The 27,362-nt window shown below is 49.7% G+C and overlaps 1 protein-coding gene across 5 annotated transcripts; it reads left to right on the top strand.

Annotated features, from left to right (window-relative positions):
- The first annotated feature begins 84 nt into the window (after nucleotides 1–84).
- On the top strand, nucleotides 85–25,927 carry VIPAS39 (VPS33B interacting protein, apical-basolateral polarity regulator, spe-39 homolog). Of its 5 annotated transcripts, XR_012159508.1 has the most exons (21): nucleotides 92–240; nucleotides 730–822; nucleotides 2,368–2,464; nucleotides 4,868–5,011; nucleotides 6,158–6,196; nucleotides 6,735–6,799; nucleotides 12,161–12,217; nucleotides 14,531–14,623; nucleotides 15,445–15,478; nucleotides 16,023–16,125; nucleotides 16,231–16,258; nucleotides 16,519–16,592; nucleotides 17,424–17,499; nucleotides 18,937–19,071; nucleotides 20,182–20,223; nucleotides 21,056–21,145; nucleotides 21,765–21,851; nucleotides 22,962–23,051; nucleotides 23,736–23,840; nucleotides 24,984–25,351; nucleotides 25,578–25,927. XR_012159508.1 is itself a non-coding variant. In XM_073349299.1 (20 exons), exons 1-20 carry the CDS (start codon nucleotides 136–138, stop codon nucleotides 25,002–25,004), a joined length of 1,578 nt encoding a protein of 525 aa, XP_073205400.1. In that variant the 5' UTR covers nucleotides 92–135; the 3' UTR covers nucleotides 25,005–25,927. The 5 variants fall into 5 exon arrangements, 3 of the variants coding, with proteins under 3 accessions (XP_073205399.1, XP_073205398.1, XP_073205400.1); XR_012159509.1 differs by lacking the exons at nucleotides 24,984–25,351; nucleotides 25,578–25,927 and adding an exon at nucleotides 23,420–23,513 and having other exon boundaries at nucleotides 88–240; nucleotides 23,736–23,823; XM_073349299.1 differs by having other exon boundaries at nucleotides 24,984–25,927.
- Nucleotides 25,928–27,362: the final 1,435 nt, after the last annotated feature.

Raw genomic sequence — 27,362 nt, 5'->3', positions numbered from 1 at the left:
CGGAATCATTTCAGCTCCGCCGCCGATGCGTGGCGGGATGTGAACGCCCACCCCGTTCCTCGCGAGGCTTCTTGGGACTCGTAGTCCAAACCTCCGCGGACGGAGGCCCCGGGAACAAGGCAGAGGGCGGCGCGGATGAGAGGGGAAGGCGGAAACTACATATCCCATGGTGCTTTGCGCGGAGCTACCCCCGCCCCGGGAGGAGGCGCTCTCCGGGCTGTCCGGCTGGCTGGAGGGGCGGTGAGCACCCTTCGTCCTAGCGGCGGCCCCTGCCCCGAGCCCCGTCCCTCTGTGCCGGTGGGCGGGGCCTGCTTGGCCCTGGCGCTCCCAGTCACGACGCAGTAGCTCGGGGCCTCGCCCTGCGGCGGCGCTGGGGGGCTCGCTGGTGCCGCTGCCCCGGCGTAGCAGGGCCGAGAGAGCCCGGCCAGACCCGGGCCTCGGCATCTGCGCAGCCGGTCCCCTCGTGCCAGGCGGGTTATTGAGCTGCCGGGCCATGGGCTGATCCGATCTGCCACAGCCTCGTTTCCCACCATTCCCTTCTCCTCTGGCCGGCCCTGTGGGTCCACCCCTCTTTGCCTGGTCAGGCGCTGCAGTCCCTTAAAGCCCTCGAGTGTGGTGACCCAAGGGCCCTCCCTTGAGGGCCTAGGCCCTGAAGTGCTGGTTCTGATCCAGCCTGGAAAGATTTGCCTGTCGCTTAGCACCTGTGTTTCCCTTTGGCTGCTTTTCCAGATGAACAGGATGAAAGTTGACGAGGAGGAGTACTGGCACAGCTCCAAGTGTAAAGCCTTCACATTTGATGATGACGATGATGAGCTCTCCCAGGTATAGTCTTCAGGTTGCATGGGTTGATAAAACCCTAGAGAAGGGGTCGGCAGCCTTTCAGAAGTGGTGTGCCGAGTCTTCATTTATTCACACTAATTTAAGGTTTTGCGTGCCAGTAATACATTTTAACGTTTTTAGAAGGTCTCTTTCTATAAGGTATTAGACATAATAATATTAGATTGGATATTAGGAAAAACTTTTTCACTAGGAGGGTGGTGAAACACTGGAATGCGTTACCTAGGGAGGTGGTGGAATCTCCTTCCTTAGAGGTTTTTAAGGTCAGGCTTGACAAAGCCCTGGCTGGGATGATTTAACTGGGAATTGGTCCTGCTTCGAGCAGGGGGTTGGACTAGATGACCTTCTGGGGTCCCTTCCAACCCTGATATTCTATGATTCTATAAGTCTATAATATATAACTAAACTATTGTTGTATGTAAAGCAAATAAGGTTTTTAAAATGTTTAAGAAGCTTCGTTTAAAATTAAATTAAAATGCAGAGCCCCCAGGACCCGGGCAGTGTGAGTGCCACTGAAAATCAGCTTGCGTGCAGCAGGTTGCCTACCCCTTCCCTAGAGACTCACCTCTTTCTTCCAAAAAATGGGAGAATGGAGAAATCCAGCTGTTTAAGGGTTCCCGTGCATACAGTTAAATCGCTTCACCCCTCACTTGAAAGAAGCTGTGCTAGACCCATGAGAAGGAACAGGGAGTCTGAAGGGCATAAATGTTGGGTCCTGCCTTCTTCCTCACTTTCTCTGTAAATCTTGGAGGATCTGTGTAATGTTTCTGGGAGGGGAAATAAGTAGAAAACACCAAAAAATACAGTATATTTTTCTTTTTAAAAATAATTGAGGGAGTTGTTGTACCTCATTTCATTTCCTAGTAGATTTCTGTCCGTTGTTGTGCGAGTAGACTCGTTGGAGATTTGGTCCCCTTCATGGCCATTTTAGCAGAGATGCCTCAAACTTGATCAGAGACACTGAATTCCCTCTCGCCCTTGAGTCCCTGAGAATAAACAGAGGGCTTCAGGCATGTGTGCTTGGCACTAAATTAATGAAAATTTCAGAATTAACCTTTTAATGAGTTCTTCTTACTGACTTAGTGTTGCTGGGCAAATAAGAGATTAAAAAACAAGGAATATTTGTCTTATCTTTTGATTGTCTGTGTGGAGATCCTTAAGGTCTCTTGACATCAGGCCTGTAGGGCAAATCTGAGACCTCATAATAAATTGAGGGTAAATTACCTTTCCAGTGATCCCCACCTGCACCTCCTGCTAGTTTGAGGTATTTATAACTAACTGCTCAGATGTTCATAGTCCTCAAGTTCCATATACTGGTGAAAAGGGGCTGATTGTTGGCCAATTGCCTTGTGCAGAAGTGTGGAACATCTTCCACTGGTCTTTCAGCTGTGTGGGGGCTGGAAAAGGCATGTGCAAAGCACTGAAGGCATGTGCAAAAAGTTTGTTTGGACGGGAGTGGGTCCAGGAAAGCCTCAGGCTACCTGAGTGGAACAGAGATGGTCTTTATGCTAGCCTTGTGTTTGTCCACAGCTAAAGGAGTCCAAGCGGGCAGTGAACAGCCTTCGAGACATCGTAGATGATGATGATGACCTTGAAAAGTTCAGCTGGAGTGGAGAGCCAGTGGGCAGTAAGTGCAGGGGTATCTGAAAGTTATGTTGCGGAGGGAAAGCGTATGAAAACATTCCTGTCTGGACTTGAGCTGTGCAGCTACTTTTCTTACTCCAAAGTCAGATCCCTTCCCCAGGAATACAGGGATCTTGGAGTCTAATCCTCCCACTTCCCATTCTTTCATGTAAACTTGTATCTGCCTCAGCCCATTAGAAGGAGAATAAGATGAGGTCACCAGTGTACTCTTTCCATTTATATAAGTGGAGGGAGTTCCACTCTCCCTCTCCCAATATCCAGCACAGGCCAGCATAGACTTTATCCATATCTGGCATCCACTAAGCTTAGGTGAAGGAACCACCGGAAGTATGTTTGACAACCTATTATGCTCTCCCACACTTGAAACCTGTTTCTCCCAGAATCTTTTATGCTAGTTTCTGCAGGACTTTGTCAGAGATGCTACAAGGTTCAGCATGATTGATGGGCTGATGTGGTGCTTGAGGTACAAGTTTCAGTTGCAAGCAGTTGAACCAATCCATTTCAGGTGGACAGTTGGAGACTGAATGGGAGCTGGGTTATGACCCTCTGACAGGTGCTGTCCACATCCTTTTGAGGATCATGACTCCTGGATTGTTATAGGGAATAGCAGAGATCCAAGTGCAGATAAAACTTGCTCGTTGGAGTCCTGAGGATAATCCTACAGTATTTTGAGGTTGTCAGATTCCTTAATGCTGGGAGTCTCCTCCTTGGATAGTTAATATCAGGCATGGCAAGCCGGTCAATTGACTGATCAAATAATGTCAGTTGACTATTATTTGACTATGGTCAAATTTCCACCAAAAATGCCCTGATGTGGGTGGCAACCTACCTTTTTGATTGCGTCATGGTCCCATTCTTTCATTTCTTAGAATTTCATTGGATTGTGTTTTTGCATTTTTCTGAGTTAAAATTACTCAGTTAAGTAACTTGTTTTTTGTAATTTGGCATAATTATCTATTTAAGGCTAAACCTGTTGAAGACCATAAAGTTTGACTGTTTTGTTACTGTTCTAATAAATTAGTGCTTTAAAACATTTGGCCATTTTTGACATTATTTGACCAATATTTGATTGGTCAATTGACCAGTTTTTTGGACCACTAAAATGCACAACCCTAGTTAATATTGATAATTTTATTATAATCTGTTCCCTGTGTTCCCCCATCCACCAGGCCACATTTGTGGCACTGCGCAGACCATTGAAGTGTAATAATAAAGTGTAATAATTTAAAAACTACCCAAACCTACAATGCTAGGTGCTGTGGCATCTTAGATAAAGGGGGCTGGCAGGGCTGGCCAGCAACATGCCTGGGAAAGAAGAGATTTCATTCTTCTGAGAACAGAAAGGGATGATGTGAGGCAGCGTTGTGTGGAAGCTAGGTCCATATACCCTAAAGGTCACCATAGTAACAGTTCAGTCCCTGTCAAGCTATGGGCAGGGGTGGGAGCTCTACAGGGTGGGTGGTGTCAGAGCAGTTTCCTGTTAAGAAGAAGCTTAGATATAGCCATGTCCTCAGGTTTGGACCAACCCAGTGAACTTAAATGTTGTGCATGGATCCCCCTACCGTGTTCTTATTACCTGAGAGATCAAAGGGTTGCAGCGCTCCCACCATGCTGCAGCAATCCTTTGCATGGAGCCAGCGCTTCTTGTCTTGCACCACAGCTGCTCTTCTTGCTTATGTCTCCTGTTCACCTTCCCAGTCAGCCTCTTTACCCAACCACCCACTATCACAGTCTGGCTCACTCTTCTTCTGCTATGCCAGTTGTTCAAAAGCTTGTGTGTGTGGTGGGGCTAGGGTACAGCTGTGTGGAGAGAGGCTGCCTGCTGTGCCTAGAGCAACAGGGAGCAGAGCTGAGCACGTTATCGCCCCCATCTGGGGTGTGTCACAATACCTGCCTGTCGTCTGCAGGCATCAAAGTTATCTCAGTGCTGTAGTGCCTGGAAGGGAATGTCTTACATTTCTCCAGTCCAGAGAAACCAAAGGATCCAGTATCTAGTTTTGTATCTTCCATTGTAAGCTCTTTGGAGCAGAGAATGTGGCACACCTCATATAGCACCGTTTAAATGTACTGTGTCACATAAGTGATCTGTAATATTTATACAAGCTGTACCCATACAACACCACTGAAATGCAGCCATTTCTGAGGAGGAACGGGGCAGCTGTTTAAACTTCAGCACTACACAAGTTCAAGTTTAGGAAGCTATGTGCTGAGTACTGTATCCAGTTGATACAGGGAGGTAAATACAGAGGCAGAATGTGCAGAATGTTCCAAAACGAAAAGTGATGAGGACACAAGAGTTAACATGCGTCTTCCACTCTAGAATTTTTCATTAAAGACTGGTTTTATGTTTTTTTGGTGAGTTACAAGGATTGTTCTCTCTTCATAGGTATTTCCTGGTCCATCAAGGAGACAGCCTCCAGCAGCTCTAATGCTCCTGAAGGGAGAGACTCAGGCCTACAGAAGGGCTCTTCTTCCCATGTAGCCTTCCCCAAGCAAGCCTCCTCTTACTCCATCAGCAGTTTCTTCAAAGGTAAAGTCCCTACTTGGCTGGGGCAGATGGACCTTCCCACAAGAGTGCCAGAGGGGAGTCCAGTTACTTTGTGCGTATCCCAGACCAGGAAGTGCCCCATCTCTGCCCAGCCACAGGCTGCATCAGCCACTTGACAGGTGTCTGTGACCTTTCTGCTTTTTATAAAGTGGGGAGAGCAGAGGCGACGCGGGGGAGGAGGAGAAGCGGGGTCATGTTATGCATCATCTCTGGGGGATTGGCTGAGGTCTCTTTCAGTATAGAGGGGCAGGCCATGTAGACTATATCTTCCAGCATGCTATGCACTGTGGAGTAACAAAGCTGCTTGGACCAAGGTGGAGCATGGCATGCTAGGAGCTGTAGTCTCCAGCAGTCACCCATCTGTACTTTAGATGAAAGGCTATTTGGGACTGTGTTTGGCCCAGGTGGGCTGCGCTTGGTCCTTTCTGCCCCAGAGGCAGCAGGCAAATACCCTTCTCCTGGAGCTGAGATGGCTTCTACTGTTGCATGTGGGGATGGAGCTAGTTACTTCACCTTGGCATTGCCAGACATAGTCCAGCTGGCTGAGGGAGAGCCATGTGGCTCAGCGCTGTTGTCTCTCCAGCCTGGAAACAAGTCTGATTCTAAAGCTGAATTTCCTCTGAATGTCCTCTAACCATGTGTCATGTTTTTTGACTGCCCCCGTTCTTATACATTAACTGATTTAGTGCTGGTGAAAGGTGCTGAAATCTTAGCCCTGGACACTGAAGACTTCTGTATAGTCACAGTGTAGATACAGATGCCAGTGCCTTCTCCCTCTTCTCACAACACTGTACCCCCCAGACTGGCTCAGTGATCTGTAGTGGACCCCTCCAGGGGTAAGGAGTTCAAGCTCCATAACCCTCTCAGCCCTGGCCCCTCTGGCAGCAAGGGGTCAGTTAGTGCCAGTTTTGTTGTGTGATGTGGACAGATGTCCAGTAGGAAATGGTCTGAGAGCCGACACGCCCCCCCTCTCACCCTCCCCCATTTGTTTCCAATAGGCTAGCCCTGTCTAATAGAGTTAGTCTGGGATGCCCACTTGGAGTGTAGTTCTGTGTTCCTTCGGTGAGAGGTGCTGCCTGGGGAAAGCCAGTTGAAAATCTCTCACTGTTGCCTGTTTGATTCTTTTAGGAAGAAACAAATTTGGGAGTTTTCAGTCCCTTTCAGATGGTAAGAGAGCAGTTTTTATTCCTTTCTAAGCAGGGTGGGGGAAAGGGGGATAACACTTGACACTTATGTAGGGGATTTTCACACTGAGTTCAAAGCCCTTTGGAAAGTTGGGTCACTATATCTTCCCCGTGTTACAGATGAGGAAACTGAGGCACAGACTTGCCCAAAGTCCCCCAGCAAATCAGTATAAGGGTCAGAAATAGACTAGTATCTCCTGACTCATTCCCACAGTCTAATCGCTTAATATGCTGCCTCTTTGATAGAAAATAACCTGCCTGTATAGAGCCTCCTGTGGTTTGGAAGGGGCCTCTAGCCAGACTTTCTCACATTCTGGTTCACTGCAGTTCTGTGCCCAGTCCATGGACATATGGGCTCCTCTCAGTCCATGGGGCTGGCCCAGGGTTTACTGCTCAATCTGTTCTTTTGACAAAGAACCTATGCTAGGGAGGAAGCTTAGACCTGGGGAAATATAGGAAGGTTGATGTGAATCAGGATCTCAGATGCGCTGCTACTCAGTGTGTTGCCTTCCCCTTCACAGCTCTCTCTGACACAGGCATTAAAAGCTACGCTCCAGAGCTGCGCAGACCAAAGGCGGAATACAAGGTGGGTGACTCACATTCACTATCCCGGTGTTAGAGCAATGAACTGCAAAGGTCACATGGGGTGGAAGGGGTGAGTGACCAGTCCCCCTTTTAGCTAGCAGAGGGCAATCTAGGAACTGGGAGCGTGAAGGTGAGATGTACAGTCCCAGTTCCAGCCTGCAGGAGTCCCTTCAGCAATAACTCATGCAGAGTCTCAGACATCACATCTTTTTCCACTAAAAGTGAGCATGTTGGTGGAGACACAGGAGTTCTCCCTCTTCTTACTGAGGAGCCCTGCAGAGATGGGTAGAAGGGAACATTTGTTAATGCTTTGCCTGAAAGCCGCTTCCCCACCAACAGTGCAGCCGCAGCATTGGCAATGGCTTTATTCCTGCTGTGAGACTGGAACTAGAATCATAGAATATTAGGGTTGGAAGAGACCTCAGGGGGTCATCTAGTCCAATCCCCTGCTCAAAGCAGGACGAATCCCCAACGAAATCATCCCAGCCAAGGCTTTGTCAAGCCGGGCCTTAAAAACCTCTAAGGATGGAGATTCCACCACCTCCCTAGGTAACCCATTCCAGTGCTTCACCACCCTCCTAGTGAAATAGTGTTTCCTAATGTCCAACCTAGACCTCCCCCACTGCAACTTAAGACCATTGCTTCTTGTTCTGTCATCTGCCACCACCGAGAACAGCCTAGAGCGCCATCCTCTTCAGAACCCCCCTTCAGGTAGTTGAAGGCTGCTATCAAATCTCTCCTCACTCACTCAGCCTCACCTCGTAAGTCATGTGCCCAGCCCCCTAATAATTTTCATTGCCCTCCGCTGGACTTTCTCCAATTTGTCCACATCCCTTCTGTAGTGTGGGGACCGAAACTGGACGCAGTAGTCCAGGTGTGGCCTCACTAGTGCCGAATAGAGGGGAATAATCACTTCCCTCGATCTGCTGGCAGCGCTCCTACTAATATAGTCCAATATGCCGTTGGACTTCTTGGCAACGAGGGCACGCTGCTGACTCATATCCAGCTTCTCGTCCACTGTAATCCCCAGGTCCTTTTCTGCAGAACTGCCACTTAGCCAGTCGGTCCCCAGCCTGTAGCAGTGCATGGGATTCTTCTTTTCTAAGTGCAGGACTCTGCACATGTCCTTGTTGAACCTCATCAGATTTCTTTTGGCCCAATCCTCCAATTTGTCTAGGTCACTCTGGACCCTATCCCTACCCTCCAGCTTATCTACCTCTCCCCACGGCTTAGTGTCGTCTGCGAACTTGCTGAGGGTGCAATTAATTTCATCATCCAGATCATTGATAAAGATGTTGAACAAAACTATCCCCAGGACCGAGCCCCTGGGGCATTCTGCTTGATATCGGCTACCAACTAGACATTGAGCCATTGATCGCTACCCGTTGAGCCCGACAATCTAGCCAGCTTTCTATCCACCTTATAGTCATCCAATCCATACTTTTTTAACTTGCTGGCAAGAATACTGTGGGAGACCGTATCAAAAGCTTTGCTAAAGTCAAGATATATTACATCCACTGCTTTCCCCATATCCACAGAACCCGTTATCTCATCATAGAAGGCAATCAGGTTGGTCAGTCATGACTTGCCCTTGGTGAATCCATGTTGACTGTTCCTGATCACCTTCCTCTCCTTCAAGTGCTTCAAAATGGATTCCTTGAGGACCTGCTCCATGATTTTGCCAGGTACTGAAGTGAGGCTGACCAGGTTCTCTTTCTTCCCTTTTTAAAATATGGGCACTATATTTGCTTTTTTCCAATCGTCTGGGACCTCCCCCAGTTGCCATGAATTTTCAAAGATAATGGCCAATGGCTCTGCAATCACATCAGCCAACTACCTCAGCACCCTTGGATGCATTAGATCTGGACCCATGGACTTGTGCACATCCAGCTTTTCTAAATAGTCCTTAACCTGTTCTTTCACCACTGAGGGCTGTTCACCTCCTCCCCATACTGTGTTGTCCAGTGCAGCAGTCTAGGAGCTGACCTTGTTTGTGAAGACTGAGGCGAAAAAAGCATTGAGTACTTCACCTTTTTCCACATCATCTGTCACTATGTTGCCTCCCCCATTCAGTAAGGGTCCCACGCTTTGCCTGCCCTTCTGACCACCTTTTAACTCCCAATCAAGAGTGCTACTCTGAGCCTAAGGACACCTCACACAGGAATAACTCCCTGCCCCATGGTGGTGCTGTTCTCCTCCTGAATATGCTGCTTTTCTTTACACACACCCTTCCTTAAGGGATGCTGCTGAGATAAACAGCATCCTGGCCTGTATGGTTGTAGAAGCCCTCTACACCAACATTCCACACAAAGATGGACTACAAGCTATCAGGAACAGTATCCCCGATAATGCCACGGCAAACCTGATGGCTGACCTTTGTGACTTTGTCCTCACCCATAACTATTTCACATTTGGGGACAATATATACCTTCAAGTCAGCGGTATTGCTATGGGTACCTGCATGGCCCCATAGTATGCCAACATTTTTATGGCTGACTTAGAACAACGCTTCCTTAGCTCTCATCCCCTAACGCCCTACTCTACTTGCACTACATTGATGACATCTTCATCATCTGGACCCCTGGAAAAGAAGCCCTTGAGGAATTCCACCATGATTTCAACAATTTCCATCCCACCATCAACCTCAGCCTAGACCAATCCACACAAGTGGTCCATTTCCTGGACACTAATGTGCTAATAAGCAATGGTCACATAAACACCAACCTATACCGGAAACCTACTGACCGCTATACTTACCTCCATGCCTCCAGCTTCCATCCAGGACACACCACATGATGCATTGTCTACAGCCAAGCTCTACAATACAACCACATTTGCTCCAACCCCTCAGACAGAGACAAACACCTACAAGATTTCTGTCAAGCGTTCTTACAATTACAGTACCCACCTGCTGAAGTGAAGAAACAGATTGACAGAGCCAGAAGAGTACCCAGAAGTTACCTATTACAAGACAGGCCCAACAAAGAAAATAATAGAACGCCACTAGCTGTGACCTTCAACCCTCAACTAAAACCTCTCCAGCGCATCATCAAAGATCTACAACCTATCCTGAAAAACAATCCCTCACCCTCACAGATCTTGGGAGACAGACCAGTCTAGCTTACAGACAGCCCCCCAACCTGAAGCAAATACTCTCCAGAAACCACGCAACAGAGCCACTAACCTAGGAACCTATCCTTGCAACAAAGTCCAATGCCAACTCTGTCCATTCAAGTGACTCCATCATAGGACCTAATCACATTGGCCACGGCATCAGGGGCTCGTTCACCTGCACATCTACCAATGTTATATATGCCATCATGTGCCAGCAGTGCCCCTCTGCCATGTACATTGGCCAAACCAGACAGACTCTACGCAAAAGAATAAATGGACACAAATCTGACATCTGGAATCATAACATTCAAAAACCGGTAGGAGAACACTTCAATCTCTCTGGCCACTCAGTAACAGACTTAAAGGTGGCAATTTTGCAACAGAAAAGCTTCAAAAACAGACTCCAACGAGAAACTGCTAAGCTTGAATTAATATGCAAACTAGATACCATTAACGTGGGTTTGAATAGAGACTGGGAGTGGCTGGGTCATTACACAAATTGAATCTATTTCCCTAAGTTAAGTATCCTCATCCCTTCTTGTCAACTGTCTAAATGGGCCATCCTGATTATCACTACAAAAGTTTTTTTCTCCTGCTGATAATAGCTCATCTTAATTAATTAGCCTCTTACAGTTGGTATGGCTACTTCCACCTTTTCATGTTCTCTGTATGTGTGTGTATATATATCTTCTTACTATATGTTCCATTCTATGCATCCGATGAAGTGGGCTGTAGCCCACAAAAGCTTATGCTCAAATAAATTTGTTAGTCGCTGAGGGGCCACAAGTACTCCTGTTCTTTTTGTATGGGAAGTGTCCTTTCCTTCTCTGTCACTGCCCCCCACAGAGATCATTAAGTAGGTGGAGGAGGAATAATCTAGCATAATAAAGGGGGAAATAATAGCTATGGGATGAAATGAAGGTAGGGATAGTTTCTTCTGACTTCCAGGACCAACTTCTGGACAGTGATCTGGATCAGGCGGAGGAGCTGTCTCAGTGGAAGCTCTGATTCTTGGAACATTTACCATAGACTGTGCAAGGCCCTAGAACCATACATCAGGGCCCAGTCCTGCATTGGCATCTTAGAGGGAGGGGCGGGGTGGAACCTAAAAGGCACTTCCTTCTCTGGCCTGTATGATTTGATGAGACATCAGTGAATTTTAAAATCCCATGTACTTTTCCGCACTGCTGCCCATTGTTCACTCCCTGCCTTTTATTCAGGATGGAGCAGTGACACTAGCCTGGTCCCTTTCACCTCCTCATTTGAGTCCCTTTCCTTTGCCCGTCCCAAGGCACTAGCCCGAGGCTGTTGGCTTTGGGTTCCCTGTGCTGCCAGGGAAGGCTCACCAGAAGAAGCCTGCCTGAGAGTAGAATGGGAATGGGAAGATGTAACTGAATCCTTCCCTGCCAATTCACAGTCTCTCAAATTGTGTGTGGGGGAAACATTTGGGGTTTAAGGTTCCTGGGGTGGAAGCCCATTCTAAGATGCACCTCCCATGTGGATGCAGTGATAGTCTTTGTCCAAGGCAATAAATAGACACCCTTTTCTCCTTTCGGCCTCTGGCTCTATCCAGTCTGCTGTAGGTGGGGTTGAGCAAAAGTCATTGCCACATGAGGCTCTGTGGGAATGTGTCCTCATCCCCAAAACCACTCCAGCTGTCACCCTCCTAGGTAGTTTCAGCAGAGGAGCTAAGGACTTAATGGGCCACTGAGACTGAACCCTGCTGTGGGTTTTTGAGGGAGCTCTATGAGGTTAGGGGTCAGGCGTGTCAGGGTAGTGCGAGAGCAAGCTTTCCCACACAGTACCTGGGCTGTAGCTATCGTGTGGATAAACAAGAGACTTCTGTCTCTGCAGGTGTGATTGGCCCCTTTCAACCAGCAGTAAAAGGTTGCACGTAAATAGTAGCCTGATGGCATTCTGGGGACTGAACTTCAGAGTCTCTTGGATTGCGCTAGCACCAGTGGTACCAGCCAGTGACCAGATCAACCTGCCTCCCCCTCCCACAAAGGTTCCAGGAAAGTGACAAGATTCTGGAACCTCCTTCCCCAGGCCAGTTCAGTCACATCAGAACTCTACTACTCTCGTTAGTTGCAAAGCCTACTGGGAAACCCTTCTAGCTGCTGTGAACTGTGTGACAGGTTATTTCATCAGTCCCAGCTTTGAGTGGGAGGAGCTGCACAGCAAACACTGGGATAGCTTGGCCCCTCAGCATCTCGGGAAGTTGATGAGCTTATGTCTTCTGTTGCAGGATTACAGCAGCGACTGGAGTCCCAAGGATACAGTCAGACGAATGCAGAGGGGCAAGGTAAGGACATTCCTTTTCCATTTGCTTGCAAGAGGGGAGCCTTGGTTGTTTCGGGATTCCTGAGGTGCAGCCTGGGACCACGGGACCGCTGTGCCCCCTTAACGCTCCAGCCTGGGCTCTCTCTCTGCTTTGCTAGTGATGAGCAGAAAACCCGTCCAGGCACTATCATCACAACTGCATGTGCTACCCTACACCCAGCTAGATTGCATGAATGTTCCCAGAGCTACTCATGAATCACACAGAGAAAGGCACCAGGCCAATCCCCTCAAGCTCCCAGCCTTGTACGTCAGGACTATACCGTCTTGCACTGCTCAAGACGAGCACTGCAAGTTTATTAATTGATTCACCACTTCATCAATGGAAAGTGGATATACACCAGCCTTTGTAAACCTAAGCAGATTCACCAAATGCTTCAGGCAAACTCACTGGTAAAGATAAACAGTAAAGCAAGTTTATTGACTACAAAAGATAGATTATAAATGATAGGCAAAAGGTCAGAGTTAGTTATCAAAATAAAATAAAATACAAGCACACAATCTAAACTCTCAACCCTATTATTGGGCAACTTCTAGACTAAGGAGTTTTTCTCACCCCATTGTATCTTGCAGTTCATAGTACACAGGTTTCACCCTTGAAACCTGGGCCAGTCTCCTCTGTTGGAGTCTTCAGTCTTCTGAGTGTCCTTGTTGCTTGCAGCATAGGTGGGGAAAGGAGAAAAGGCCAAGCCGGGGGCCACTGTGTTCTGTTTTATACCCTTTGTCCATGTGCTTGGAGAACACAAGTCCAGGCATGTCTGGTGGGCATTACTGAGTCACAAGGTGAAGCAGTACTCTGGTGTGTCTCCTGCGAGTGAGTCATTGAATTGTAACTCCTCTGCTAGACAGTGACTGGTGATGTCTGTTCAGCACCCATCCGGGTGTTGGTTACCTCCCTTGTCATTGTCTCTGGAGAGCTATTATCTGGGAGCTTCTCAAACACATGGCATATTTTAGTGAAAACTATACGACACAATTCTTATAATTTCATACGCATTGATGATATTTTTACTTTATATGCAATATCACAATTATATATAAATGAGGAATATGGGGATTACAGGACACTCCCCCAAGGCATACATATTTAGGTATGGGGGTTACAGGGCGCTGCCCTGAGGTATACATATTTAGATAGAACAATGGCTTTTGGCAGATCGTAATGTTTCCCCTGATACCTCACATGGCATGCTTTATATGCAGTATCACAATTATATATAAATTAGGAATATGGGGGTCACAGGGCACACCCCCAAGATATAGAGTGTCACATTGGTGCTCTCAGGCTGCCTTGTGCTTCCATCTCTGTATTGTGGGACTGGGCAGGGGAACTGGGCAGCTCCGTTAATTGGTTGCATGGCCATAGCGGGCACAACTGTCCAATGCTCTGTGCCCACCTATGGCTTTGCCAAATAGAAGGAGCAAAAGCAGAAAGGAAGCACTGAGATACCGCTAGAGTCCGGAATAGTGACAGGTGGCAATCACTGGGCCACTGCTAGAGCCTTTGTCTCTGTTAGACCCTGGAGGCTTCTCCCATGGCATGAGGTCATCTGCAGTGCCACTGACCCTTCTGGAGCTGGCGTTATGACAAACGACCCGTGGGGTCAACTTCAGGGCTCTGGCTCTCTTCATAGTTGGTGGCAATCAGAGGTAGGGAGCAGGGAAAATGGGAGTCGTCCTTGGTGCAGTGGAGTTGGGACCTTGGCCCCAGCTGCTCAGGGCTGGCGGTGAGCAGATGAGTCCTGTGGAGGAGAAGGTGATGTGTGCAGAAGTAACCACCCGACTGCTGCTACCCCTTCGCTAAGGTTGTAACTTTCCCTTCTTAGCAGTTGGTGAAGGGCTTTGCTTCCATCTCCACTGAGGGAAAGGGTAGCTCCAAGGCTAAGGAGTGGTGGGGGAAGATCAGCTCTGGGCTAAAGGGAGCCAAGGAAGAGGCAGAGTCTTCCAGTTCCAGTCTGCTGATCAGCTTCAGAGGAACCCAGATACCAGGGCCCTTCTGCTCTGATGAGTTCTGGTGGTTTGCAGGGTGTTTTGGGGAGCAGCGCAGGCACCATGCTGCCCCCAGGCTGTATAGTTAGAGAGCCTGATCCTGCAAAACCCCTTCAGTGGGAGACTCTCTCACAGCCCTGGGCTCAGAAGGAATGAGAAATATTCTGAAGAGGAGTGATTCATGTTGCTGAATCATTCAAGATTAGAGAGAGGGTTAGATCCCTGTATCTTGGTTGGATTCCAGGCACCTGACTGATGCAGTGTTTCCTTGTCTCCAATGATGTCCCAGATTTGCTCACTGGAGAGGTTCCGTTCCCTGCAGGAGAAGCTGATGCTCCTGGATGAAGCTGTCGCAGTGCATGATGGGAATGTCATTACAGCTGTGAGTCCTCCTCTGCAGTTTAGGGTTGGGTTGGTGGTGGCGAGGATGGTTTCATAAGGGGTCCGTGTATCTACACAGCTATTTAGCCCCTGAATGCTGCTGGTGCTTTGAATTAAAATCTGTGTGTTACCAAAAAGGGCCAAGTCTGAGGTCTGGGAAACTCCATGTTCTCAGTCTTTGGTTGAAAATCACGTGCTTCTCTGGAACCTCTGGTTGGAATCCCCAGCAATCAGCTTCTTTTCCACTTCCTGTGCCCGATGGATCAGGTTCCCTGTCCCTGCCTGTGTTCAGGGCTTTGGGGTGAGATGTGGAAAGCTTAGGTCCCATCTGCTGCACACTGCACTGAATATTCCAGGGAGCTGCTCATAAGGGGAGAGGTTTGTCCCAGACTCTTAGCCTTAGAGCATTGTGCAGCAAATGAGCCATGTGCTGGGTGGTGTGATCCCTCCTACTCCAGCGCGGTGGGTGAGGTGGTCCCTGTATGTATGCTGCTAGGAAAGCTCTTTAGGGTCCTTCAGGAGGGACATGACGGAAATGCCATAGTTTAAGTATTGAAGCCTCTCTTATCTAAGCTATAGAAAAGCCAGCAGACCTTCTCCCCAAACCAGTGTGTGTCAGCTCACAAGCTCCCCCAGGCCTGTGTTTGGCCTATGCAGTACGGAAGACACTAGCATTGCTCAATACAAAACACTGATCAAGCCTTGCTTGAAGGCTGGAGCTGAGATGTCTGTGGATGAGTGGGCCTCCCCTGATGTCTCTGCCTATCCAGATGCTAGTGGGGGTTCATCTGCTCATCTGAGGGATGTCTCTTCTGCTTACAGATCCTAATATTCTTGAAGAGGACGCTAAAGAGAGGTAAATGTGGCTGGGAAGTGTCTAGGGCCAGTGGCGTTTGTGCAGGATTATGTTTCTCAGTTAAGGGGAGCGTGGCCAGATTCTCTCACCTGCTGCAAGTTAAAGGGAGAAAAGGGCTGGGATCACTCTTGTTAGGTGCTTCTTAACTGAGCCAGGTGTCTCCTTGAGAGAGATGCACCTTGGATCCAGTGAGCATAATGGGACAGGGTTGGTGCTGGCTGTGAAGACCCAGAGAGACACTGAGCACCTGGACCTCTGTTAGGAGATGGCAGAGGTTGGGGTGGGGATGAATGAGAATGAACCTGTGTGGGATATGACCATGCACCACAGAGTGCTCGGCCATTAAACAGGTGGAATTGGGTTCCTTTCCTAACTCCTGGTCACTAGAGGTTGGACTAAGTTCTGGAGAGGGGGGTTTGCAGAATCCTTTAGTTTTCTTCCAGAAGTTAGCAGCACCATCCATACTGAAACAGCCCACGCTGGCCAGCTCACACCTTCTCATGGCTCCTCAGTGCTGACATGCTGTTTGTTAATCCCCACTTAGAAATCCTATTCCAAGAGCTGGAGGTGCGACAGGTGGCCCTGCGCCATCTAATCCATTTCCTGAAAGAGACAGGGGAGCAGAAGCTGCTCCTGGACCTGCTCAGGTGAGGCTCCCCAACCAGCATCAAGGCTGGGCTTAGCACACTGCCTGTGGTTGGACCCAGAGTGGAGGGTGCTGAGCAGGGCTAATGCTTTGTTTCCCTTTGCAGGTTCCTGGACAGGACCGAGGAGGTTGCCGTGAGTATTCCCAGCCGTGGCAGGAACTTCTCCTGTATAGCTTTTACAAGGTGGGGGAGACCCCTCAGAGACCCCTCGCACATCCCACCCTCCAACAAAGGATGCTGTTGTGACAAGAGCCTGGGGACTGGGAGTGGCTAGCCTTTAGGCATGGTGTAATCAGTGGGCAGGGCTTCAGTTCATGTTTTGTTGGAAGGTGACAAGATCTCCTGAGCCCATTCCCTTTTGAACAACTCCTGTTTTCTTTCTGCCCCCTCCAGCTTTCTCGGTACCGGGAGCACTTGAGCATCCAGGAAGCAGAGAAACGAAGAGAATTTCTTAAAGGCTGCATCAGGTGAGCAGGGAAGGTGGGGGACTGGTGGGGTGTGAGTGCCTCCTGGAGGGTGGAATAAGCCTGCTGGAACCAGTAGAAGAATGGTAGTCTACTTTTTGTCAAGGTCCAGATTTCTTGGTCAAGGTATAGTCAAGGTCCAGACTCCAGAGAAAATAAATAATAAAAAAAAGTAAATAAATTTTTTTGGGTCATTCAAAAGCATCTGGTGGTCCGGTTTTGGCCCTTGGTCCTCCTATTGATTACCCCTGCAGTAGAGTTTTGTGATGCATAGGATTAAAGAGACAGTGGTCTCTCTTTCATCACTGAGCGGGGGTTTGAGGAACAACACAGTGATTATGAACAGCCGGTGGTGATCAGTACCCCAAAATACCTTCTGCTGACCAGAGGGCAGAGACACCTTGGGGAGTTTCTGATCACTTACCCCATGGGTGGGGATGAGACCTGGGGTGCCAAGGTGAAATCTTAGTCTCTGGTGGGTATCACTAGCACTGTTCTGAGCTTCCTTCTCTCACCTACCGCTCCTTGAAGTCCAGAAGATTTCCCCCTCTGATTGGGCTCTCTTTGTAGATGGCCTCCATCAGAGAGAGCAGGCAGTGATCTGGGAAGCTGAGAGCTTGAGAACTCACTGCCGCTCCCAGAGCATTTGGGTGGGTGAGGCCAAAGAGGGATGCCATTCTGAGTCCTCATGAATATAGGGAGCAAGAACATGGGGAGTTCATCCCCCAGGAATACACAGGTAAGGTAAAATAGGGAAGAGAGAGCCCCTCCAGGCCTTGTGTGCTGGGAAGAGATGCTGATAGTGGCTGTCCTCATCTCTTTGCTGCCTGCCAGGTTACCATTTTCATCTGAAGATGCCGTTCATGTTCAAGACCATTATACGCTCCTGGAGAGACAGATCATCATTGAGGTAAGGGCCTCACTCCTTTGGCCATAGAGGGAGTGTGTCTCAGGGCTCTCCATCTGCCCCTGGCGCAGACCGGCCTGTTCTAATGCCAAGGTTCCCTATCTGGGAGGAATAAGAAGTTTCTAGATGCTGTAGCTGACTAGCTTGTGACCTCTTGGATCTAATGTGACTCCATATCCAAGCTTTGCTGATAGGCAACTGCACCATGCTGTCCCACTGAGAGTCGGATATCATCATGTGCTGATGGTTACATGCAGGGCATTTGCTTCAGAGCTGTGCAGCACATTAAGATAGTGTCACACTGTCCGGTGGCTCACAACCGTGAAACCCAGCCTCAGGGCAGACACTGGTTTTATGTTCTGTAACAAGATTTCACTCACCCAGTAACAAATGTGAACTCCTGCAGCACTGTAACAGTCTTACATGGAGTTACAGACAGTCTCCTTGGACACTCCAGTCTATCTTGCCACCCAGGCAAGCTGCATGAAATGATAAATGGTCCCTTACATCAAAGATCACAAAAGATTCAGATTGCTCCCAGTCCCAAGAGACTAGTCACTGACGTCAGATCTCACACAAAAGGCAACGCTTGTAGCCAATCTGACAATAAACTAACTAAGGATTTATTAACTAAAAAAAAGAAATGAAAGTTATTTACAGGTTAAAGCAGGCAACATATATACACAAATGAGTTGGTCTGTGGTTCCAAAAGGTGACAGAGATATAGTAATCTGTCAGCACTGAATGTCTTCTACAATTAACCCAGGTTGACCCTGGGGATCTCTGCTTTTGTTTCCTAGCTCCAGCCCTGTGAGAGTCCAAACAGCAGAGAGTCTGAAGAATTTTCATGTCAGCTGTCTTTTATTTCCTTCTTCCAAAATTCAAGTTGATGGGTTGGGCTTTCTTGCATGTAGCACCCTATGGGTGTAAGAGGACCATCAACCCAGTCTTTGTATAGTGATGTTTCACAGTGGCACACTTAGTTTTGATAGCCCTTCTTGATGGGTGGGGGAAACAGTTCTGCTGCCTGGGTTCACAAGTTCAGAGCAGACATTTTTACAGTTATAAAGCAAAACTTACATACTACCTTATAGGACGGAGTTCAGAAGTTATGAATAAGATTAATGCGTGCAGCAACTTACAAGCATTTTATAGAGTCTAAATACTAAGCGCATCCTTACAAATCGAACACCTATATTGAGCAATGCTAACATACAGGTGAGCTGGTCTGGTTTCCACCTATGAATTTGTCAGCACTCAGCTGACACCTACAGCCTTGGCAAGAGCTGGCACCTGGTCTATCAATGTCACAGATGGTCCTGTTGAAATCAGGGCTGTCCCATGGAAACTGGACCAGACAACCCTCATCCTCTGTGAACTGGATGAGCAAAGTGTGGCTGGCCTGGTTTCCATGCAGTCTCTCTCATCCTACTTCTCTAGGCAAACGACCGACATCTGGAGGCCTCTGGGCAGTCTGAGATATTTCGGAAATACCCACGAAAGGCCTCGATCCTCAACATGCCACTGGTGACAACGCTATTCTACTCCTGCTTCTACCACTACACAGAGGCCGAGGTGGGGGCAATAGCGGGGTAGGCAGGGGTCTGGAATTCTGTGCCGAGATCCTTGGTATGGGTCACTAAATAATGATAGTGCCCAGCTCTTCCTCGCACTTCCCATCCGTAGATCAAGGGAGTTTAGAGTCACTACCCCTGTTTTACAGATGGAAAAATGAGGTATGGAGAGGTGCAGTGACTCTCACAATGTCCACCAGCAGACCAGTGGGCAGCCAGAACTAGAACTCATATCTCCTGAGTCCCAGTCCAGTGCCACTCAGCCAACCGCTCAGCTAATAAAGTTGGCACACTGGTAAAGAAAGGATGAAACTATTCCCTTCCATCTACAAAGATCCTCCCCCCCCCACCCCTCACACAATCTTCAGAGAGAGTTCCTCATTCCTTCTAGAATGGTCCCCACATTTTGTGGAGTTCTGGCACTTCAGGGGGCCATAAGAAGTGTGGGGACGGCATTGGAGAGGGGCATTTTGCCTGGTACGGCAGCCATCACAGAAGAGTTGGCACCTCAGGGAAAGCAGCTACCTTGCACTGTTTCAGAGGCAGCTGCTGGATCCAGTGTCCAAGGGGTTAACGTGGTTATTAACCTTTTCAGGCCCAAATGTGGGACAATGGTCTTTGAAGTGTGTGTGAGCGCCCTAGACTAAAGGCATGGGAGACCCAGCCCCAGATAGCAGAGGAGGAGATGGGAGAGTTGCTTCCTTTGGAACCTCCATTTCCCCATCTAGCATTAGCAGCCTTGGTAATGTACGGAGCCCTGGCAAGCAGGAGTTCTGGGTCTGTCAGGGTGGTCTACATTGCAGCTGGGAGTGAGTCTCCCAACCTGAGTAGACAGACGTACTCTAGCTGGGCTCAAACTAGTCCACTGAAAATAGCGGTATGGATGTTCTGGCTTGGGTGGAAGTTCGGGCTCCAAAGCCTTGACCCCCTAGGCTTCAAAGCCTGAGCTGGAACATCCATGTTGCTGTTTTTAGTGCACTAGCTTGAGTCTTGCTAGCGTGAGTCTGCCTACCTGGGCTGGGAGACTCACTCCCCTCTGCAGTGTAAACATACCGTAAGGGGCGGGGGAAGCCAAGATCTGAAAAGGCTGAGCATTATTCTCTCTCTCCAGGGGACATTCAGCAGTCCAACCAACCTGAAGAAAACCTTTAAGGTAGGGAGTGAAATCAGATGGGTGTCTCATTCTTGGTGGGAGGTGGGTTTCTGTGACAGCATCAATGAACAGGCAGGCAACTGAGCTGGGGTGCCTGGGAGGAAGGAAATTGAGAGGCTGAGTCCTGTCAGAAGTAGGGGTTGCTGGCTCGGCAGAGAAAGGGTTTCTCCCCAGACAGAAGAGGAGTGGGATTAGATCTGGCTGTTAGATAAGGGGCAAGCTCTGTGGAGACCTTTGCTTTGGGCTGGGCTGGAAGCTGGACCCTCCTGGGGGACAAGGGAGGAAGCTTGGCTGCAAGAGCCTGCGGGAAGTTCTGTGGGGAACTTGGGGTGTGAGGAGCCGCTGGAATCCCAGGTTACAGGAACCCTTGCCCCTGGATTTGAACCCCAAGCTCTGTGAGGCTGTTCCCTTAACTGGGGTGAGGGACTGGCTTTGGTGCTCGGCCTACGGGTGGTCCTATCTTGTTTCTTATGGCTTGGAAGGGGAAAACGGGCGCTTCTCACTGCCAGTCCATTGCCAGCCTCAGCCTGCAGCACCAGCCCTATTGGGAGCCCCCTCCGTACCTTCCAGCAGCATGGCACTCTCCCTGGAGTAAGTGTGGAATGGGGTGGGCCATGCTGGGGGCCTGAGCCGTGTTAACCCTGCCTCAGTAGGAGTTGCAGTTCCTTTGTGTGACTCTACATGTACTACTGTGCTGCCGGGCTCAGGCTTGGATCGCACTATCCCTCCCCTCCCAGCAGCTGGCTTGGTTCCTGCTGAGTGGTTGGTGCTGCCTGCTCCCTCACCCCAGTCTGAGCTCTCATCCTCAGCATTCAGTGTCTCTGCCTTGCAGATCCCAGACAAACAGTATGTGCTGACAGCCCTGGCTGCCCGCGCCAAGCTGCGAGCCTGGCATGATGTGGATGCCCTGCTCACCACCAAGGTGAGTGGCAAAATCTTTCTGGGGGGTGGGTCCAAACACTTGCTGTTTCCTGGCTATGTCCATCTGGTTAGAGGGCAGTGAGCTGTCTGGCCTGAGCTGTCTCCTATCTGGCCTGAGCTGCTTTGGGCTGAAGTATCCCAGCACTGTGACTTGTCTGGCCCGCTCTGGGGTTTATTTGGAGAAGCATTACTTGTTAGCTCTGGGCCTGGCCCATCCATGCTGTGGGGTTCAGATTGAGTTGCTCAGAGAGCAGGTTCCCCTGTCTGAAGAGATGGACTTAGTACAGCTCCTACCAGCTCAGCCAGAGAAGGAGGCTGCCTTGAGGCTCAGCTGCAGGGGATTCACATGCGTTGTGAACTCAGCCTCCAGACATGGGACGCTGCTGATTGTGGAACTAGGGTCTGGCAGGAAAGAGCAGCATCCTCAGCCAGAGGCAGATTACCACTGCCCTCTGGAGGCTATGGAGAGGGTAGGGAGGAGGAGGAGCAATCCCTGTGGCTCTTCTGCCCCGCACCGAAATCTACTAACAGCCCTGTCCCTCAATTCTCCACCCTCTGGGAATCTTGCATGGGACGTCCCTTTCAAAAAGATTAGTGCTGAGTTTGGGCTGTGGTTTCAGAACTGGCTGGGTTACACCAAGAAGAGAGCTCCCATTGGCTTCCATCGAGTGGTGGAGATCTTGCAGCGGAACAGTGCCCCCGTGCAGGTGAGCAAAGGAACTGCCCTGTCAGAACACACCATCCAGTCTGCTATTCTGCCACACTGGATCAGACCTTTGGGCAATTCGGTCTACAGTCCTGTTGCACTGACTCAGACCACTAGGTCACCTAGCTTGCTAACATGCTGCCAGCAGTGGCCATTACCTATACCTTACAGTGTGGCGGAGGGCGGGGGGCTGTTTATTTCTTCCTGATCCAACAAGTGAATTTGCTTACAGCCCAGAGAGGGGCATTGACCCCATGTGGTTGTTGCCTGGCTTCCATAGATGTGGATGGTGAAGGACTTCCCCATGTGAAGTTCCTCTTTGTTTGGGCCAGCTGAGTCCCTTAGTTACGTACATGTGCCTGGAAGGAACATCATAGGGGTGAGAACCCAAGGGAGGTAGATGCAGCTGTTTGCCAGAAGCTGGGATTGGGTGACAGGGCATGGATCGCTTGATGATAAACTGTCTGTTCATTCCCTTTGGGGCACCTGCCATTGGCCACTGTCAGAGGACAGGATACTGGGCTTGATGGACCTTTGGTCTGACCCAGTATGGCCTTTCTTATGTTCTAAGTCATAGTGCTATAAGAGCGTGGGGAGGCTGGGATTGGCTCTGTCAAAGCAGTACATGCAGACTGGCTTTGTGTGGAAGTTGTTGGTGCCAGGCCACACTTACTTCACAGGGAAGGTAGTTACCTCAGCTAAGGGAGATGGACAGCAGCAGACTCTGAGGTGTCTGAGGGATCAGATCGTGGATGGCAAAGCCCCTCTAAATGATCCAGGCCATCAAATGGCTTCTTTCCTACATTAGGTTTCTAGATGCTTCATTTGGGCAAGTGTTCAACTGATTCCCTTGAGTTGGGGTAGTGTAGGAATTGCCCCATGGGTTGGCAGGGCCCTTGCGGAGGGGCTAGGTTCATTACCTCTGGAGCCTCCTAAGCAGGCTCATCTGTGAGGCTGTCCCATCCATGCACTATCTTCTGCTTGCAGAGGGGGCCAGACTGTGTGGTGACCTTCTGTAAGAGGCTAGTTGACTGGGGCAGGGGTGTTTTGGGGGAGAAGGGGTGGCTAGGGGGAAGTGAGCTCTGCTGATGCCTCCTGCCTTCCCATCCAGGTGCTGCAGGAGTACGTGCGCCTCGTGGAAGACGTTGAGACAAGGTTGAACCTTGCCATGAAATATAAGTGCCATGATGTTGTTATTGATGTGAGTCCCTGCTGTACAAAGCGGGAGGTCTACATCCCCCCCTACACACAGACACACCTAGCTGGGGGCAGGCTCTCCCACATCTCCCTTGCCTTGTTGTCATGTGCCCATCTCATTTACCTCTGGATTTACTTTCCCTGTGTTCCCTGGCCTCTCCCAGAACCAGCTAAAGCCAAGTGAGCCCCGCTCACACTCACTCTACCCCCACCTCCAGGAGCTTTGCTGGGGCCTCACAATCCCAGCCTGCAGCACCCCCTGCTATTCCCACCTGAGCTCCTCTGGTGTAGAGATGCAATTGTGCTGAATGGCACAATTCAGAGACAGTTGTCAGCTTGGGAATGGCTTGAGGCTTGGAATTTGCTCTACAGCAGGACGTGAGCTTCCGTCATCAGGAGTGAAAAGTCGGTGAACCAACTCCTTGAGCCTCTCCTTCCTGGAGGAGGCCTTTCCCAAAGGTTTGAGGTGAGGGCCCAACCTTCCATTGGGGCATCCCATAAGATCTGTGATTTTTCACCAGGACTGGCTGCCTGTGATGGATCCTGCTGCATAGCGATGAGTCTTTGCGGAAATCAGCATGTGGCCAAGGTTTTGGGGAGATTGGAGGGTTATTCCTCAACTGAACAGCGGGGTGCTGCCCAATAAAGAAGGTTGCTTCCCTTAACTCTGGTTTTGCTGTTTAACTAGACATACAGAGACCTGAAGGATCGGCACCAGCTGATGGCATACAGGTGTAAGGTGGAGCGGGGCTCTGCGGAAGAGGACAAGATAGACAGTATCCTCAGCAACTTGGTAAAAAATGACTCCTCACCCACATACACCCAGAGCTAGCCCTATGGTACTCTCTCCTGTAGACACTAATCAGAGACAGGAGTGGGGTTTTTGGTGTGTGGCATTGGGGTTGCTGCCCTGTGTCCCCACATCCTCATCTCTCTCCCTGCTGGGAAGATGCTAGTCCAGGTGGAGGTTCCAGTTAAACACAGGAAAGGGGGATCTGTGCAGAGTCTCTGGAGGAGAAGAGCTGGTGCTGGGAAAGGGAGAAATAGCAACTGCTCAGTGCTGAGTCCCCACACCAAAGAGTTGATTTCTGTTTTTGCGATAGCGAAAAGAGGCTCAAGGCATTGTGCTAGGACTAGTGTCATGGGTGTGAAAGACAGTCCCTGCCCCAGAGAGCTTACAGTCTTAGCATGTGACGACCAATAACAAGTGGTGCTTTAATGTGGGGCTGGGCTCCTTTTTGATGGTCTATACTGGACACAACCTGTTAGGTGACTGTTTTGGGGCCTCCTGAGATCAAAGGGTTTTTTACCTCTGGGGTTGGTGTTCTGTTTTACTTCTCCTATTAGGCCCAATTGTATTAAAAGCTTATAGTGAGTCATAGTCTGACAGGGGACTGCAAGTCAGGAATGTCTGACTCAGAATCCTGGCTTGCTGCATGGCCTTGTCCCTTTCCTTCATGCCTTAGCTTCTCCATCTATACCATGCAAGTAATCCTGACCCACCTCCTAGGGGATTGTGCGGATCCATATATTGTGGTGATGATCTTTAGCATTTGCCTTTATTGCTGCTTGTCTGCTCCCTATATTTGACTCAGCTTGGGGCAGTGACACTAGCGGGTCAGTTTGCACTTCCTGACTTTAGTTGTTTTTTGTTGCTGATCCCAGGTGCTAGCCCAGAGCTGCTGGATTTGGATTCCCCATGCTGCAGGGGAACATCCAACTGTTTTCATTGACTTAAACCTCAAAGCTTTCCAGGCACATCAGTTTATAAACCCGCCCACCATGTCATTTGCTGCAACGTCACTCGAGCGTGGGCTGAATTCCCTGAGAGTGTTCTCCCGTCCAGTGGGGCAGATACCCCCTGGGCATATTCCTGAGGGATCTGAGCTGCGATCAGCACTAATACTAGCCATGTCCTGTTGTTCTTCTCTTTCAGCAAATCCGATGGAAGAATTGAGGTGTCTACCCACCTCAGAAGCAGCCCAATTTGCCATTGCCATGCCATTGAGAGAGGAAACTATGGAGCCAGCCTCAGTGCCAATAGAGCAAGTTCTGTTTCCCGTCTTGGTGTGGTTTGTCTGATACTGCCAGTCAGTGCCAGTGGCTCCTGGGACAGAGAGGCATCCAGGCTGATATAAGGCAAACCCCACTATCTGGCTAGTGGGACAAGACCCTGATGAACTGGAGTCAATGCTCCGTAACTGGCTAGGCCATGAGGTGGGCATGGCTTCAGTGTTCAGAGGGAAGTAAAGCCAGGCAAAGCAGCGGCTACTTCAGATTTGTGCAGGATCAGGGCTCATTCAGGTGAGAGGAACAAGACAATTACCCACAAAAGATCTCTCCTAAGGTTAGAAGTGACCCGCTCCCTTGCCATACCAGCTGCTAAGGCTGGGGCAATGATGGCCGTGTCAGAAGAGAAGATGCAGGAACCGCAGACTGGACTGCGTTCTCCCTGCCTCTACGAGCGTGATGGGTAGGGAAAATTTCTTGCCTCTTAAAACTCCAACCTTCCTATTTGTCTCTGATTCAGAAAAGAAGCTTTCAGCTAAACTTCTGCAGATTGCGTATCCCCACATCCCCACAAAGCCCTGCATCTCAAGACCTGCCCCTTCACCCAAAAGGAAGCTGGGAGTTCTGCCAGGAGCTCATCCACTCCCTCATTGGGTTGGTTAGAGAATGAGGTGAAATTCCCTCCTAGCAAGTGCTGAAGATGCTGGCCCCACAGAGCCCCTTGGAACAATCTCTTCTCCCTGGCCTTTACATTGGGAAAGTTTTTGTTACATCCCTTAAAAATGTGACACTCCCCTGGGGTTCCCTGCCAGTTTTGTGGTCTCAGACCTCACTTTCTGTTCCGTAAATAAAGTTGCGTGTCTGCCTCTCCTTGTGGCTCCTATTTACTTCCTTCCCTAGTGCTTTACTGTCCCCCTGTGTCATGATCATGAGAGGTTGCCCCATCTTTTGAGAAGTGGGCACATGAGCTGCGCCTCAGAGTATCCTAGGGCCACAAAAAACGTGACTGGTGGGGCAGTTTTGCCTTAAAGGAGAAGCTTATCCAGGGTGGCAACCTTGGCATCTCACATCTTTTCTGTTCTCAGCAGGGGCACGTCTAACAGCGAGTGATGCTGGGGAGCACACAGCCTTGCGAATGCCACACAAAAATGGTGGTTATTTATCTGTTGGAGCCAACAAGTGGCCACATGCCAGTCTCCCTGGCTGTAACAACCCTACATTAAGTGTATGATGAAGTGGGAATTTTTGGGAATATTTTTCTGACCCCTATGTAGGTCTGTTTCCTCTATATGCTGCATTGTTACCTAGTGGGTGGGAAAGAACTGTTTGCTCTCAGAGCAGGCAAAGGGTTGGTCTACACTAGGAACTGACATTGCTGTAGCTACGTTGGTCAGGGGAGTGAAAAAGTCACACCCCTGAGAGATGTACCCATACCAACTTAACCCCCAGCATAGACAGCGCTAGATTGATGGAAGAATTCTTCGTCGACCTAGGGCTTGTCTACATTTACAGCGCTGCGCCCTACACCGCTTCGTGAAGATGCTACCTACACCGATGGGACAGCCGTCCCCACCCTGAGAGACGGTAGCTATGTCTACCCTAGGAATTAGGTAGTGTAGACTAGGGCCTAGCTGCCACCTCTCAGGGAGGTGGGTTAATTGTGCTGATGCCAGAATGCCTCCTGTTGACATAGATAGTGTCTATAGTGCGCCGGGGTAGCGTAAGTGCAGACACACCCTAAGAGACATAGGTATGAACGTTGCCTAGCTGTCTGAGCCAGGATGGGCCGTTAAAAGGGACAGGCCCAGGCTGACCCTATCTCAGTGATTCTCAACCTGTTTATCATTGTGGGCTGCATATGCGGCCCACAGTGTGTCTTGCTTGGGCCGCAGGTTGAGAACCACAGCATGCTCCCCCTTGAACTGCCCCAGACTCGTATGCCCAGTGCCTCCCACCCAAGACCCCTCCACAGAGTGGGACCAGGAATGGGGCACAGGGCTGGCTGGCAGCCCTGGACCCCTGACCCTACGGGGCCGGGTGGGCAGCCCCAACCCTGGAACCTGACCCTGTGGGGCTGGGTGGCCAGGCAGCTGGGAACCTGGACCCTGCTGCCCAGGCTGGGCGGCCTTTAGCACACAGCTGTGGAGCTCCAGTTGAGAACCGCTGCCCTATATCAATGGAGAATCTGAGAAGACCATGGGAAATCCAGTCACCAGGACATTGACAAGTAGCAACCAACAACCTAGAGGCAGATGAATTTCCTTAGCTTTCAGCCAGGAAGCTGAGCACAATCTCCTAGCTCAAG

Source organism: Lepidochelys kempii, chromosome 6, assembly GCF_965140265.1.
Source record: "Lepidochelys kempii isolate rLepKem1 chromosome 6, rLepKem1.hap2, whole genome shotgun sequence".
Lineage (NCBI taxonomy): Eukaryota > Metazoa > Chordata > Testudines > Cheloniidae > Lepidochelys > Lepidochelys kempii.
This window is presented reverse-complemented; position numbering and strand designations above follow the sequence as displayed.

Excerpts from the sequence above, each read along its gene's own strand:
- VIPAS39 (XM_073349297.1), top strand. The coding sequence starts at position 136 with ATGAGAGGGGAAGGCGGAAACTACATATCCCATGGTGCTTTGCGCGGA. Across the intron at positions 241-729 it reads TCCGGCTGGCTGGAGGGGCG|ATGAACAGGATGAAAGTTGA; the intron begins GTGAGCACCCTT and ends CTGCTTTTCCAG. Across the intron at positions 21,852-22,961 it reads GGAACAGTGCCCCCGTGCAG|GTGCTGCAGGAGTACGTGCG; the intron begins GTGAGCAAAGGA and ends CTTCCCATCCAG.